General features: G+C 49.4%; 1 protein-coding gene across 8 annotated transcripts in view; it reads right to left on the bottom strand.

Moving 5' to 3' along the window:
- The window catches only part of ppip5k1a (diphosphoinositol pentakisphosphate kinase 1a), a 144,333-nt gene that overhangs the window by 76,532 nt on the left and 48,748 nt on the right, over positions 1 to 19,053 (bottom strand). For 2 of the 8 annotated variants that reach the window (XM_072465791.1, XM_072465794.1), the window contains exons 23-25: positions 15,292 to 15,385; positions 12,783 to 12,917; positions 11,783 to 11,845 (exon numbers count right to left, since the gene is read on the bottom strand). In XM_072465791.1, the coding sequence (XP_072321892.1) occupies positions 11,783 to 11,845; positions 12,783 to 12,917; positions 15,292 to 15,385 (292 nt within the window). The remainder of the gene's footprint in view (positions 1 to 11,782; positions 11,846 to 12,782; positions 12,918 to 15,291; positions 15,386 to 19,053) is intronic. The other 6 variants (XM_072465792.1, XM_072465795.1, XM_072465793.1 and 3 more) reach the window with 4 other exon arrangements.

The following is a 19,053-nucleotide window of genomic DNA, read 5'->3' as shown; positions in this document are numbered from 1 at the left end:
CACACAAACGTCACACAAACGTCACACAAACGTCACACAAACGTCACACAAACGTCACACAAACGTCACAAAAACATCACACAAACGTCACAAAAACATCACACAAACATCACACAAACGTCACAAAAACATCACACAAACATCACACAAACGTCACACAAACGTCACACAAACGTCACACAAACATCACACAAGCGTCACACAAACGTCACACAAACGTCACACAAGCATCACACAAGCGTCACACAAACGTCACACAAACGTCACACAAGCATCACACAAACGTCACACAAACGTCACACAAGCATCACACAAACGTCACACAAACGTCGCACAAACGTCACACAAGCGTCACACAAACGTCACACAAACGTCACACAAACGTCACACAAACGTCACACAAGCGTCACACAAACGTCACACAAACGTCACACAAACGTCACACAAGCGTCACACAAGCGTCACACAAGCGTCACACAAACGTCGCACAAGCGTCACACAAGCGTCACACAAACGTCACACAAACGTCACACAAGCGTCACACAAACGTCACACTAACGTCACACAAACGTCACACAAGCGTCACACAAACGTCACACAAACGTCACACAAACGTCACACAAACGTCACACAAGCGTCACAAAAGCGTCACACAAGCGTCACACAAACGTCACACAAACGTCACACAAACGTCACACAAACGTCACACAAGCGTCACACAAACGTCACACAAACGTCACACAAACGTCACACAAACGTCACACAAACGTCACACAAACGTCACACAAACGTCACACAAGCGTCACACAAGCGTCACACAAGCATTACACAAACGTCACGCAAGTGTCACACAAGCATCACACAAACGTCACGCAAGTGTCACATAAGCGTATCACAAACGTCACACAAACATCACACAAGCGTCACACAAACGTCACGCAAGTGTCACACAAGCGTCACACAAACATCAAACCAACATCACACAAGCGTCACACAAACGTCACACAAGCGTCACACAAACGTCACACAAACGTCACACAAGCGTCACACAAGCGTCACACAAGCGTCACACAAACGTCACACAAGCGTCACACAAACGTCACACTAACGTCACACTAACGTCACACAAACGTCACACAAGCGTCACACAAACGTCACACAAACGTCACACAAACGTCACACAAACGTCACACAAACGTCACACAAACGTCACAAAAACATCACACAAACATCACACAAAGGTCACAAAAACGTCACACAAACATCACACAAACATCACACAAACGTCACAAAAACATCACACAAACATCACACAAACGTCACACAAACGTCACACAAACGTCACACAAACGTCACACAAGCGTCACACAAACGTCACACAAACGTCACACAAGCATCACACAAACGTCACACAAACGTCACACAAACGTCACACAAGCATCATACAAACGTCACACAAACGTCACACAAGCATCACACAAACGTCACACAAACGTCGCACAAACGTCACACAAGCGTCACACAAACGTCACACAAACGTCACACAAACGTCACACAAACGTCACACAAGCGTCACACAAGCGTCACACAAGCGTCACACAAGCGTCACACAAACGTCACACAAACGTCACACAAGCGTCACACAAACGTCACACTAACGTCACACAAACGTCACACAAGCGTCACACAAACGTCACACTAACGTCACACAAGCGTCACACAAGCGTCACACAAACGTCACACAAACGTCACACAAACGTCACACAAGCGTCACAAAAGCGTCACACAAGCGTCACACAAACGTCACACAAACGTCACACAAACGTCACACAAACGTCACACAAGCGTCACACAAACGTCACACAAACGTCACACAAACGTCACACAAACGTCACACAAACGTCACACAAACGTCACACAAGCGTCACACAAGCATCACACAAGCATTACACAAACGTCACGCAAGTGTCACACAACCATCACACAAACGTCACGCAAGTGTCACGTAAGCGTATCACAAACGTCAAACAAACATCACACAAGCGTCACACAAACGTCACGCAAGTGTCACACAAGCGTCACACAAACATCACACAAACATCAAACCAACATCACACAAGCGTCACACAAACGTCACACAAGCGTCACACAAACGTCACACAAACGTCACACAAGCGTCACACAAGCGTCACACAAGCGTCACACAAACGTCACACAAACGTCACACAAACGTCACACAAGTGTCACACAAACGTCACACTAACGTCACACAAACGTCACACAAGCGTCACACAAACGTCACACAAACGTCACACAAACGTCACACAAACGTCACACAAACGTCACAAAAACATCACACAAACATCACACAAACGTCACAAAAACATCACACAAACATCACACAAACATCACACAAACGTCACAAAAACATCATACAAACATCACACAAACGTCACACAAACGTCACACAAACGTCACACAAACATCACACAAGCGTCACACAAACGTCACACAAACGTCACACAAGCATCACACAAACGTCACACAAACGTCACACAAACGTCACACAAGCATCATACAATTGTCACACAAACGTCACACAAGCATCACACAAACGTCACACAAACGTCGCACAAACGTCACACAAGCGTCACACAAACGTCACACAAACGTCACACAAACGTCACACAAACATCACACAAGCATCACACAAACGTCACGCAAGTGTCACACAAACGTCACACAAACATCACACAAGCATCACACAAACATCAAACCAACATCACACAAACGTCACACATACGTCACACAAACGTCACACAAGCGTCACACAAACGTCACACAAACGTCACACAAACGTCACACAAACATCACACAAGCATCACACAAACGTCACGCAAGTGTCACACAAACGTCACACAAACATCACACAAGCATCACACAAACATCAAACCAACATCACACAAACGTCACACATACGTCACACAAACGTCACACAAGCGTCACACAAGCGTCACACAAGCGTCACACAAACGTCACACAAACGTCACACAAGCGTCACACAAGCGTCACACAAGCGTCACACAAGCGTCACACAAACGTCACACAAGCGTCACAAAAGCGTCACACAAGCGTCACACAAACGTCACACAAACGTCACACAAACGTCACACAAACGTCACACAAGCGTCACACAAACGTCACACAAACGTCACACAAACGTCACACAAACATCACACAAACGTCACACAAACGTCACACAAGCGTCACACAAGCATTACACAAACGTCACGCAAGTGTCACACAAGCATCACACAAACGTCACGCAAGTGTCACATAAGCGTATCACAAACGTCACACAAACATCACACAAGCGTCACACAAACGTCACGCAAGTGTCACACAAGCGTCACACAAACGTCACACTAACGTCACACAAACGTCACACAAGCGTCACACAAACGTCACACAAACGTCACACAAACGTCACACAAACGTCACACAAACGTCACACAAGCGTCACAAAAGCGTCACACAAGCGTCACACAAACGTCACACAAACGTCACACAAACGTCACACAAACGTCACACAAGCGTCACACAAACGTCACACAAACGTCACACAAACGTCACACAAACGTCACACAAACGTCACACAAACGTCACACAAGCGTCACACAAGCGTCACACAAGCATCACACAAACGTCACGCAAGTGTCACATAAGCGTATCACAAACGTCACACAAACATCACACAAGCGTCACACAAACGTCACGCAAGTGTCACATAAGCGTATCACAAACGTCACACAAACATCACACAAACATCAAACCAACATCACACAAGCGTCACACAAACGTCACACAAGCGTCACACAAACGTCACACAAACGTCACACAAGCGTCACACAAGCGTCACACAAGCGTCACACAAACGTCACACAAACGTCACACAAGCGTCACACAAACGTCACACTAACGTCACACAAACGTCACACAAGCGTCACACAAACGTCACACAAACGTCACACAAACGTCACACAAGCGTCACACAAACGTCACGCAAGTGTCACACAAACGTCACACAAACATCACACAAGCATCACACAAACATCAAACCAACATCACACAAACGTCACACAAACGTCACACAAACGTCACACAAGCGTCACACAAGCGTCACACAAGCGTCACACAAACGTCACACAAACGTCACACAAGCGTCACACAAGCGTCACACAAGCGTCACACAAACATCACACAAACGTCACACAAACGTCACACAAACGTCACACAAGCGTCACACAAGCGTCACACAAACGTCACACAAACGTCACACAAGCGTCACACAAACGTCACACAAACATCACACAAGCGTCACACAAGCGTCACACAAACGTCACACAAGCATCACACAAACGTCACACAAACGTCACACAAGCGTCACACAAACGTCACACAAGCATCACACAAGCGTCACACAAACGTCACACAAGCGTCACACAAACGTCACACAAACGTCACACAAGCATCACACAAACATCACACAAACGTCACACGAGCATCACACGAGCGTCACACAAACGTCACACAAGCGTCACACAAACGTCACACAAACGTCACAAGCGTCACACAAGCGTCACACAAGCGTCACACGAACGTCACACAAACGTCACACAAGCGTCACACAAACGTCACACTAACGTCACACAAACGTCACACAAGCGTCACACAAACGTCACACAAGCGTCACACAAACGTCACACAAACGTCACACAAACGTCACACAAACGTCACACAAACGTCACAAAAACATCACACAAACATCACACAAACGTCACAAAAACATCACACAAACATCACACAAACGTCACACAAACGTCACAAAAACATCACACAAACGTCACACAAACGTCACACAAATGTCACACAAGCATCACACAAGCGTCACACAAACGTCACACAAGCATCACACAAACGTCACACAAACGTCACACAAGCGTCACACAAGGGTCACACAAACGTCACACAAGCATCACACAAGCGTCACACAAACGTCACACAAGCGTCACACAAACGTCACACAAACGTCACACAAGCATCACACAAACATCACACAAACGTCACACGAGCATCACACGAGCGTCACACAAACGTCACACAAGCGTCACACAAACGTCACACAAGCATCACACAAACGTCACACAAACATCAAACCAACATCACACGAGCGTCACACGAGCGTCACACAAACGTCACACAAGCGTCACACAAACGTCACACAAACGTCACAAGCGTCACACAAGCGTCACACAAGCGTCACACAAGCGTCACACAAGCGTCACACGAACGTCACACAAACGTCACACAAGCGTCACACAAACGTCACACAAGCGTCACACAAGCGTCACACGAACGTCACACAAACGTCACACTAACGTCACACAAATGTCACACAAACGTCACAAAAACATCACACAAACATCACACAAGCGTCACAAAAACATCACACAAACATCACACAAACGTCACACAAACGTCACAAAAACATCACACAAACGTCACACAAACGTCACACAAATGTCACACAAGCGTCACACAAGCGTCACACAAGCGTCACACAAACGTCACACAAGCGTCACACAAACGTCACACAAACGTCACAAGCGTCACACAAGCGTCACACAAGCGTCACACAAGTGTCACACGAACGTCACACAAACGTCACACAAGCGTCACACAAACGTCACACTAACGTCACACAAACGTCACACAAGCGTCACACAAACGTCACACAAGCGTCACACAAACGTCACACAAACGTCACACAAACGTCACACAAACGTCACACAAACGTCACAAAAACATCACACAAACATCACACAAACGTCACAAAAACATCACACAAACATCACACAAATGTCACACAAACGTCACAAAAACATCACACAAACGTCACACAAACGTCACACAAATGTCACACAAGCATCACACAAGCGTCACACAAACGTCACACAAGCATCACACAAACGTCACACAAACGTCACACAAGCGTCACACAAGGGTCACACAAACGTCACACAAACGTCACACAAGCATCACACAAGCGTCACACAAACGTCACACAAGCGTCACACAAACGTCACACAAACGTCACACAAGCATCACACAAACATCACACAAACGTCACACGAGCATCACACGAGCGTCACACAAACGTCACACAAGCGTCACACAAACGTCACACAAACGTCACACAAGCATCACACAAACGTCACACAAACATCAAACCAACATCACACGAGCGTCACACGAGCGTCACACAAACGTCACACAAGCGTCACACAAACGTCACACAAACGTCACAAGCGTCACACAAGCGTCACACGAACGTCACACAAACGTCACACAAGCGTCACACAAACGTCACACAAACGTCACACAAACGTCACACAAACGTCACAAAAACATCACACAAACATCACACAAACGTCACAAAAACATCACACAAACATCACACAAACGTCACACAAACGTCACACAAACATCACACAAACGTCACACAAACGTCACACAAACGTCACACAAGCATCACACAAGCGTCACACAAACGTCACACAAACGTCACACAAACATCACACAAGCATCACACAAACGTCACACAAACGTCACGCAAGTGTCACACAAACGTCACACAAACATCACACAAGCATCACACAAGCATCAAACCAACATCACACAAACGTCACACAAACGTCACACAAACGTCACACAAGCGTCACACAAGCGTCACACAAACGTCACACAAACGTCACACAAACATCAAACCAGCGTCACACAAACGTCACACAAACGTCACACAAGCGTCACACAAGCGTCACACAAGCGTCACACAAACGTCACACAAACGTCACACAAGCGTCACACAAACGTCACACAAACGTCACACAAGCGTCACACAAGCGTCACACAAACGTCACACAAACATCACACAAGCATCACACAAACGTCACACAAACGTCACACAAACGTCACACAAGCGTCACACAAGCGTCACACAAACGTCACACAAGCGTCACACAAACGTCACACAAGCATCACACAAACATCACACAAACGTCACACGAGCATCACACGAGCGTCACACAAACGTCACACAAACGTCACACAAGCGTCACACAAACGTCACACAAGCATCACACAAACGTCACACAAGCATCACACTAACATCACACAAGCGTCACACAAGCGTCACACAAACGTCACACAAGCGTCACACAAGCGTCACACAAGCGTCACACAAACGTCACACAAGCGTCACACAAACGTCACACAAACGTCACACAAGCGTCACACAAACGTCACACAAACGTCACACAAGCGTCACACAAACGTCACACAAACGTCACACAAGCGTCACACAAGCGTCACACAAACGTCACACAAACATCACACAAGCATCACACAAACGTCACACAAACGTCACACAAGCGTCACACAAACGTCACACAAACGTCACACAAGCATCACACAAACGTCACACAAGCATCACACTAACATCACACGAGCGTCACACAAACGTCACACAAACGTCACACAAGCGTCACACAAGCGTCACACAAACGTCACACAAGCGTCACACAAACGTCACACAAACGTCACACAAGCGTCACACAAGCATCACACAAACGTCACACAAACGTCACACAAGCGTCACACAAGCGTCACACAAACGTCACACAAGCGTCACACAAACGTCACACAAACGTCACACAAACGTCACACAAGCATCACACAAACGTCACACGAGCGTCACACGAGCGTCACACAAACGTCACACAAACGTCACACAAGCGTCACACAAACGTCACACAAGCGTCACACAAACGTCACACAAACATGTGGGTGTAATTCCTCATTAGTCCAGGAGGGGTCCATTGTAGAAAAAGGTTCAGTTGTTTCATCTGGACTCATCCAAGAGTCATTGTCAATCTGAGAATTTAGACTGCGAACTCAGATATTTATCCTATTCTGTGGTAAGCCCCGCCCACTGGGCGGGCCCTCCTGATAGTTTTGTTTGTTTCAACTGAAACTTACACCTCTTTGTTTCCTCTCAGTCCTTTAATGGGCTGTTAGTCTCCTATTGTCCCCGTGTCTCTCTCTCTCTCCTCCCTGAGGACCTGATGACGTCAGAATGAAGTGGGCGTCGCCCGCTCCAGAGATTCAAAATACTCTTATAAACAACAGGAAGATTGAGCCTTGGCCCTCCTGTTTAAAGAAGGTCTTAAGAGGAGTTAAAGAGGCAACTGTGTGGTCTGGTGGTCCTGTGGTCTGGTGGTCCTGTGGTCTGGTGGTCCTGTGGTCTGGTGGTCCTGTGGTCTGGTGGTCCTGTGGTCTGGTGGTCCGGTGGTCTTGTGGTCCTGTGGTCCGGTGGTCTGGTGGTCCTGTGGTCTGGTGGTCCTGTGGTCTGGTGGTCCGGTGGTCCTGTGGTCCGGTGGTCTTGTGGTCCTGTGGTCCGGTGGTCTGGTGGTCCTGTGGTCCAGGGCAGGATCACACAATGAACACAAAAAATCCCACAATAAAGTGTAATATTTTAGATGCAGCACATTTACCACCAAATCAATGAGAACCAGAATCCACCAATCAGAGAACAGCACAGACTAATCAGGTGAGCAGATCTTAAAGCACATATTTAAAAACATGAGACCCTTGAGAGACCCCCGAGCGAGACCACCGAGCGAGACCCCCGAGCGAGACCCCCGAGCGAGACCCCCGAGCGAGACCACTGAGCGAGACCCCCGAGCGAGACCCCCGAGTGAGACCCCCGAGCGAGACCCCGAGTGAGACCACCGAGAGAGACCCCCGAGTGAGACCACCGAGTGAGACCACCGAGAGAGACCACCGAGAGAGACCCCCGAGTGAGACCCCCGAGTGAGACCACCGAGAGAGACCACCGAGAGAGACCACCGAGAGAGACCCCCGAGTGAGACCACCGAGAGAGACCACCGAGAGAGACCACCGAGAGAGACCCCCGAGTGAGACCCCCGAGCGAGACCCCGAGTGAGACCACCGAGAGAGACCCCCGAGTGAGACCACCGAGTGAGACCACCGAGAGAGACCACCGAGAGAGACCCCCGAGTGAGACCCCCGAGTGAGACCACCGAGAGAGACCACCGAGAGAGACCACCGAGAGAGACCCCCGAGTGAGACCCCCGAGTGAGACCACCGAGAGAGACCACCGAGAGAGACCACCGAGAGAGACCCCCGAGTGAGACCCCCGAGTGAGACCACCGAGAGAGACCACCGAGAGAGACCACCGAGAGAGACCCCCGAGTGAGACCACCAAGCGAGACCACCGAGAGAGACCACCGAGCAAGACCACTGAGCGAGACCCACGGGTGATGAGAGAATGTTAGAGACCAAAACAACTCAAACGATGACAAATCAAACCCCAAATGGCCACGTTTGACATGTTTGTGTGTGACATGTTGGACACATGTTGGACATGTTGGACACATGTTGGACATGTTTGAGACATGTTGGTGGCATGTTGGACACATGTTGGACATGTTGGACACATGTTGGACACATGTTGGAAACATGTTGGAAACATGTTTGAGACATGTTTGAGACATGTTGGACACATGTTGGAGGCATGTTGGAAACATGTTGGACATGTTTGAGACATGTTGGACACATGTTGGACACATGTTGGACACATGTTGGACGCATGTTGGACGCATGTTGGACACATGTTGGAGGCATGTTGGACATGTTGAACACATGTTGGACACATGTTGGAGGCATGTTGGAAACATGTTGGAGGCATGTTGGACACATGTTGGAGGCATGTTGGACATGTTGGACACATGTTGGACATGTTGGACACATGTTGGAGGCATGTTGGATGCATGTTGAACACATGTTGGATGCATGTTGAACACATGTTTGAGGCATGTTGGACACATGTTGGACACATGTTGGACACATGTTGAACACATGTTGGACACATGTTGGACTTGTTGGAGGCATGTTGGACTTGTTGGAGGCATGTTGGAGGCATGTTGGACACATGTTGGAGGCATGTTGGACACATGTTGGACACATGTTGCAGGCATGTTGGACATGTTGAACACATGTTGGACACATGTTGGAGGCATGTTGGACACATGTTGAACACATGTTGGACTTGTTGGAGGCATGTTGGAGGCATGTTGGACACATGTTGGACACATGTTGGACACATGTTGGAGGCATGTTGGACACATGTTGAACACATGTTGGACTTGTTGGAGGCATGTTGGAGGCATGTTGGACACATGTTGGAGGCATGTTGGACACATGTTGGACACATGTTAGATGCATGTTGGAGGCATGTTGGACACATGTTGGAGGCATGTTGGACACATGTTGGACACATGTTGAACACATGTTGGACTTGTTGGAGGCATGTTGGAGGCATGTTGGACACATGTTGGAGGCATGTTGGACACATGTTGGACACATGTTGCAGGCATGTTGGACATGTTGAACACATGTTGGACACATGTTGGAGGCATGTTGGACACATGTTGGAGGCAGTTGGACACATGTTGGACATGTTGGACACATGTTGGAGGCATGTTGGACACATGTTGGACACATGTTGCAGGCATGTTGGACATGTTGAACACATGTTGGACACATGTTGGAGGCATGTTGGACACATGTTGGAGACATGTTGGACACATGTTGGAGGCAGTTGGACACATGTTGGAGGCATGTTGGACACATGTTGGACACATGTTGCAGGCATGTTGGACATGTTGAACACATGTTGGACACATGTTGGACTTGTTGGAGGCATGTTGGACACATGTTGCAGGCATGTTGGACATGTTGAACACATGTTGGACACATGTTGGATGCATGTTGGACACATGTTGGAGGCATGTTGGACACATGTTGGACACATGTTGCAGGCATGTTGGACATGTTGAACACATGTTGGACACATGTTGGAGGCATGTTGGACACATGTTGGAGGCAGTTGGACACATGTTGGACATGTTGGAGGCATGTTGGACACATGTTGGACACATGTTGGACATGTTGGAGGCATGTTGGACACATGTTGGAGGCATGTTGGACACATGTTGGACACATGTTGCAGGCATGTTGGACATGTTGAACACATGTTGGACACATGTTGGAGGCATGTTGGACACATGTTGGAGGCATGTTGGACACATGTTGGACACATGTTGCAGGCATGTTGGACATGTTGAACACATGTTGGACACATGTTGGAGGCATGTTGGACACATGTTGGAGGCAGTTGGACACATGTTGGACATGTTGGAGGCATGTTGGACACATGTTGGACACATGTTGGACATGTTGGAGGCATGTTGGACACATGTTGGAGGCATGTTGGACACATGTTGGACACATGTTGCAGGCATGTTGGACATGTTGAACACATGTTGGACACATGTTGGAGGCATGTTGGACACATGTTGGAGGCATGTTGGACACATGTTGGACACATGTTGCAGGCATGTTGGACATGTTGAACACATGTTGGACACATGTTGGAGGCATGTTGGACACATGTTGGAGGCAGTTGGACACATGTTGGACATGTTGGAGGCATGTTGGACACATGTTGGACACATGTTGGAGGCATGTTGGACACATGTTGGACATGTTGGAGGCATGTTGGACACATGTTGGACACATGTTGGACACATGTTGGACACAGGCTGAGTTCATGCAGAGGAGAGAAACTGTTGAGACGTACCATTGGTCGGAAACTTTGCAAAGGACACAGAAAATCGCTTTACTGCCGGCATTGACAACAACTCTGCAAGAAACACAGGTCTGAGTTACCAACCAATCAGCTGCAGCCCTCGGCCAGTGGGAGGGGCACTTCCTGGTTTACTTTAAGACACTTGGTCAGTTTTGTCTCTTTCAAGTGTTTCACATTTATGTCCTAAATGTCTTACACGGGACGCAGTGTCTCGTCTTCAGGACTTTAGTTCAAAACGAAATCAATCAATAAAGTCCAGAGTAAACAAAGCAGATTTATAAAGATGCCACTTGGGGGCGCCACATGAGATGAGACTCACGAGAGGAGGAGGAGGAGGAGGAGGAGGAGGAGGAGGAGGAGGAGGAGGAGGAGGAGGAGGAGGAGGAGGAGGAGGAGAAGAAGAAGAAGAAGAAGAAGAAGAAGAAGAAGAAGAAGAAGAAGAAGAAGAAGAAGAAGAAGAAGAAGAAGAAGAAGAAGAAGAAGAAGAAGAAGAAGAAGAAGGAGGAGGAGAAGGAGAAGAAGAAGAAGAAGAAGAAGAAGAAGAAGAAGAAGAAGAAGAAGAAGAAGAAGAAGAAGAAGAAGAAGAAGAAGAAGAAGAAGGTCTCAACATGATGTCCACGCACCAGTCAGTGGTGGGACAATGACTCAAGTAAAAGTGCTGTGTTTACTTTCATCTTTAGCTTAAATACTTTGACTCTAAAAGTACATGTTTAGTGTGTGTACTTTCCACACAGACCTCAGAGTCTTCAGGACTCTGAGGTCTGTGTGGAAAGTCTAAACTCAGAGTTGTCTTTTAAGAAGCTTCTTTTGCTGTGCTTTTTACAAAGATCCTCGAATGGTACAGATGCTGTGCAGCCACATCTCACAGTGATGTTAAGACAAGCAAAGACACGCCCCAAAGGTTTAAGGTCTGGTCCAGGTATGGTCCAGGTCTAGTCCAGGTCTAGTCCTGGTCCAGGCCCAGGTCCAGGTCTGGTCCAGGTTTACGTACCGTCTTTGTAGGACGAGGAGGAAGAGTACTTTTTGCGGTGAGCGCGTGCGTAGTCCTGCAGGTTGGGGGCGCTAGAGGAGCCTCCGAGGACAGTGGTGCTGAAGAGTCCTGCACACTGAGAGCCTGCAGGGGGCGCTGTGTTAGTGAGTGCAGCAACAGAGGACGAGGGGGAGGAGAGGGGAAGAGACGAGGGGTGAGGAGACGAGGAGGGAGGAGAGGGGAGGAGGAGGGAGGAGAGGGGAGGAGACGAGGAGGGAGAAGACGGGGAGGGAGGGGAGGAGGAGGGAGGAGAGGAGACAAGGAGGGAGGACAGGGGAGGACAGGGGAGGGAGGAGACGAGGAGGGAGGAGACGAGGAAGGAGGAGAGGGGAGGACAGGGGAGGGAGGAGACGAGGAGGGAGGAGACGAGGAGGGAGGAGAGGGGAGGAGACGAGGAGGGAGGAGACGAGGAAGGAGGAGACGAGGAAGGAGGAGACGAGGAAGGAGGGGAGGTGAGGAGACGGGAGGGAGGAGACGGGGAGGAGAGGAAAGGAGGCAGAGCATGCAGTCAGTGCTGTTCACTGGGTTTAAGTCAAAAGCAGGTCTAAACCCGGACTAAACCGAGACTGAACCGGGACTAAACCGGGTCTAAACCGAGACTGAACCGGGACTAAACCGGGTCTAAACCGGGACTAAACCGGGTCTAAACCGAGACTGAACCGGGACTAAACCGGGTCTAAACCGGGACTAAACCGAGACTGAACCGGGACTAAACCGGGTCTAAACCGAGACTGAACCGGGACTAAACCGGGTCTAAACCGAGACTGAACCGGGACTAAACCGGGTCTAAACCGAGACTGAACCGGGACTAAACCGGGTCTAAACCGGGACTAAACCGGGTCTAAACCGAGACTGAACCGGGACTAAACCGGGTCTAAACCGGGACTAAACCGAGACTGAACCGGGACTAAACCGGGTCTAAACCGAGACTGAACCGGGACTAAACCGAGACTGAACCGGGACTAAACCGGGTCTAAACCGAGACTGAACCGGGACTAAACCGGGTCTAAACCGGGACTAAACCGGGACTAAACCGAGACTGAACCGGGACTAAACCGGGTCTAAACCGAGACTGAACCGGGACTAAACCGGGTCTAAACCGGGACTAAACCGGGACTGAACAGGGACTAAACCGGGTCTAAGACGGGTCTAAACCGGGACTAAACCGGGTCTAAACCGGGTCTAAACCGGGACTAAACCGGGTCTAAACCGGGACTAAACCGAGACTGAACCGGGACTAAACCGGGTCTAAACCGAGACTGAACCGGGACTAAACCGGGTCTAAACCGAGACTGAACCGGGACTAAACCGGGTCTAAACCGAGACTGAACCGGGACTAAACCGGGTCTAAACCGGGACTAAACCGGGTCTAAACCGAGACTGAACCGGGACTAAACCGGGTCTAAACCGGGACTAAACCGAGACTGAACCGGGACTAAACCGGGTCTAAACCGGGACTGAACCGGGACTAAACCGAGACTGAACCGGGACTAAACCGGGTCTAAACCGAGACTGAACCGGGACTAAACCGGGTCTAAACCGAGACTGAACCGGGACTAAACCGGGTCTAAACCGAGACTGAACCGGGACTAAACCGGGTCTAAACCGGGACTAAACCGGGACTAAACCGAGACTGAACCGGGACTAAACCGGGTCTAAACCGAGACTGAACCGGGACTAAACCGGGTCTAAACCGGGACTAAACCGGGACTGAACAGGGACTAAACCGGGTCTAAGACGGGTCTAAACCGGGACTAAACCGGGTCTAAACCGGGTCTAAACCGGGACTAAACCGGGACTAAACCGGGTCTAAACCGGGACTAAACCGGGACTAAACCGGGACTAAACCGGGTCTAAACCGGGACTAAACCGGGTCTAAACCGGGACTAAACCGGGACTAAACCGGGACTAAACCAGGTCTAAGACGGGTCTAAACCGGGACTAAACCGGGACTAAACCGGGTCTAAACCGGGTCTAAACCGGGACTAAACCGGGACTAAACCGGGACTAAACCAGGTCTAAGACGGGTCTAAACCGGGACTAAACCGGGACTAAACCGGGTCTAAACCGGGACTAAACCGGGACTAAACGTTTTGAGCGTGTGGCTAAAACCCAGTGACAGTTTCAAACTGAGATAAGCAAAGAGCTGGTCCAATCAGAACAGAGTCCCTTCCTCTCCGTGATTGGTCCACAGCTGGGTGTGTTAACCATGGGGGCGGTGTTTATTATGAGGGCGGGGTTTATTATGAGGGCGGGGTTTATTATGAGGGCGGTGTTTATTATGAGGGCGGGCGGGGTTTATTATGAGGGCGGGGTTTATTATGAGGGCGGGCGGGGTTTATTATGAGGGCGGGGTTTATTATGAGGGCGGGCGGGGTTTATTATGAGGGCGGGCGGGGTTTATTATGAGGGCGGGGTTTATTATGAGGGCGGGGTTTATTATGAGGGCGGGGTTTAGTGTGGGACTCACCGAGGCCGCTCTGTTTCATCTCTGGAGACTGACGAGAGCACAAAGAGAAGAGACGATAACTGCCTCCTTTAGAGGACGAGGTCTCTGACAACACCTGCAACACACACACACACACACACACACCACACAACACAACACACACACACACACACACCACACAACACAACACACACACACCACACAACACAACACAACACACACACACACCACACAACACAACACACACACACACCACACAACACAACACACACACACACCACACAACACAACACACACACACACACACCACACAACACAACACACACACACACAACACAACACAACACACACACACACACACACCACACAACACAACACACACACACACACACACACACCACACAACACAACACACACACACACACACACCACACAACACAACACACACACACCACACAACACAACACACACACACACACCACACAACACAACACACACACACCACACAACACAACACACACACACACACACACACCACACAACACAACACACACACACCACACAACACAACACACACACACACACACCACACAACACAACACAACACACACACACACCACACAACACAACACACACACACACACACCACACAACACAACACACACACACACAACACAACACACACACACACACACACACACACCACACAACACAACACACACACACACACACACACCACACAACACAACACACACACACACCACACAACACAACACACACACACACACACCACACAACACACACACACACCACACAACACAACCACACCACACAACACAACACACACACACACCACACAACACAACACACACACACACACACACACCACACAACACAACACACACACACACACACACCACACAACACAACACAACACACACACACACACACACACCACACAACACAACACACACACACACACACACACCACAACACACACACACACACACCACACCACACAACACACACACACACACACTCACACACACACCCACACAACACAACACAACACAACACAACACACACACACACACACACCACACAACACAACACAACACACACACACACACGGTGATAATGTGCATCATGTTCCTGATTGGAGCCGATGACAGAGGTACTTCCACCGTTACCTAGCAACCAAACTGGGCCAAAAGCCATTTCATTGAGACACAAGAGTTATAATGTGACATATGACCTGACTTTGTTTTAGTAAATAAAGGTTGTGCAACTGTCACTTTTGATGAATGTCTCAAAACTCTGCGTTTTTAAGATATTCATTTTGCGCCGTCAGCATTAAAGGTGCCATAACATGTAAAATCGACTTTTCAGAGCTTTTAACCTTCTTACATTGCTATTTGTGCTTCATATATGTCCAGAGTGTTTTTTTGATTGATTCCCGCAGTGTTTAGCTATAGTACAGACTATCTCCTTTCCTCCAATCTCCAAACTGATGGGGGGTGTTCACAGGACCGCGTCATAAGGGCAAGCACGCGTCATCATCCCCCCTCACCCTGCCCCTCCCCTCTCTCCACCCGCCTCCCGCCCCCTTCCCCCCGGCTCCGCGCTGCTGTCTCCCTACAAGCCCCGGAGTTTTTCTGCTTCGATTTACGAGGAAACACGGCTCAAAGAGGCCCAAACGTCATTGATATCGCACTCTTTACTATTATCACAATGGTGAAGGTTTATGTGGCAGTTGATGCAGCAACCGGGACAATAAACGGAGAGAAGTTCTATCAGATACCGAAAAACCAGGAAATAAGAGCGCGATGGACATAAGACTTATATATATATATATATCTGTTCTGCGCACGCTGTAGAATAAACACCAGATTTATTTAGTCTCAAAGTAGTGTTGATAACCCACTGGCGCAGAGCAGACAGCTGTGGGGCTACGTCACGGGTGGGCGGGGCACACGCGCTCTGAGACTATGTCACGGGTGGGCGGGGCACACACGCTCTGAGACTACGTCACGGGTGGGCGGGGCACACACACGCTCTGAGACTACGTCACGGGTGGGCGGGGCACACACACGCTCTGAGACTACGTCACGGGTGGGCGGGGCACACACGCTCTGAGACTACGTCACGGGTGGGCGGGGCACACACACGCTCTGAGACTACGTCACGGGTGGGCGGGGCACACACGCGCTCTGAGACTACGTCACGGGTGGGCGGGGCACACACGCTCTGAGACTACGTCACGGGTTGGGCGGGGGAGCCAGATGGCTCTTCACAAGGGTGGGGGCGAATATCAAACCAAGCCGTCTGCATTTCTGGGTTGGTGAGGGGGTCCAAGGTCTGGGTGATATTTCTGAACTCTTATGTTAAGGGTGTTGCACAACACTTATTATTATCAATGATACACTTAGGATAGACTACGAAACGTGAAAAAAAGCATGTTATGGCACCTTTAAACACATGTAAAGAAAACATAACCCAGGAGCTAACCCAGGAGCTAAACCAGGAGCTAAACCAGGAGCTAAACCAGGAGCTAAACCTGGAGCTAAACCAGGAGCTAAACCTGGAGCTAAACCAGGAGCTAAACCTGGAGCTAAACCAGGAGCTAACCCAGAGCTAAACCGGGAGCTAACCCAGAGCTAACCCAGAGCTAACCCAGAGCTAACCCAGGAGCTAACCCAGGAGCTAAACCAGGAGCTAACCCAGGAGCTAACCCAGGATCTAAACCTGGAGCTAACCCAGGAGCTAAACCTAGAGCTAACCCAGGAGCTAAACCAGGAGCTAACCCAGGAGCTAACCCAGGAGCTAACCCAGGAGCTAACCCAGGAGCTAAACCAGGAGCTAAACCAAGAGCTAAACCAGGAGCTAACCCAGGAGCTAAACCAAGAGCTAAACCAGGAGCTAACCCAGGAGCTAACCCAGGATCTAAACCTGGAGCTAACCCAGGAGCTAACCCAGAGCTAACCCAGAGCTAACCCAGAGCTAACCCAGGAGCTAACCCAGGAGCTAAACCAGGAGCTAACCCAGGAGCTAACCCAGGATCTAAACCTGGAGCTAACCCAGGAGCTAAACCTAGAGCTAACCCAGGAGCTAAACCAAGAGCTAACCCAGGAGCTAACCCAGGAGCTAACCCAGGAGCTAACCCAGGAGCTAAACCAGGAGCTAAACCAGGAGCTAAACCTGGAGCTAAACCAAGAGCTAAACCAGGAGCTAACCCAGGAGCTAAACCAAGAGCTAAACCAGGAGCTAACCCAGGAGCTAACCCAGGATCTAAACCTGGAGCTAACCCAGGAGCTAACCCAGGAGCTCAACCTGGAGCTAACCCAGGAGCTCAACCTGGAGCTAACCCAGGAGCTAACCCTGGAGCTAAACCTGGAGCTAACCCAGGAGCTAACCCAGGAGCTAACCCAAGAGCTAGCCCAGGAGCTAACCCAGGAGCTAAACCTGGAGCTAACCCAGGAGCTCAACCTGGAGCTAACCCAGGAGCTAACCCTGGAGCTAAACCTGGAGCTAACCCAGGAGCTAACCCAGGAGCTAACCCAAGAGCTAACCCAGGAGCTAACCCAAGAGCTAAACCAAAAGCTAAACCTGGAGCTAAACCAGGAGCTAACCCAGGAGATAAACCAGGAGCTAAACCTGGAGCTAAACCGGGAGCTAACCCAGGAGATAAACAGGGAGCTAAACCGGGAGCTAAACAAGGAGCTAAACCGGGAGATAAACAAGGAGATAAACCAGAAGCTAAGTTAGGAGCTATTAGCTCTCCCC

This window comes from Eucyclogobius newberryi, unplaced genomic scaffold (assembly GCF_026437365.1).
Source record: "Eucyclogobius newberryi isolate DKJ021-1_F unplaced genomic scaffold, fEucNew1.0.hap1 SCAF_5, whole genome shotgun sequence".
NCBI lineage: Eukaryota > Metazoa > Chordata > Actinopteri > Gobiiformes > Gobiidae > Eucyclogobius > Eucyclogobius newberryi.
This window is presented reverse-complemented; position numbering and strand designations above follow the sequence as displayed.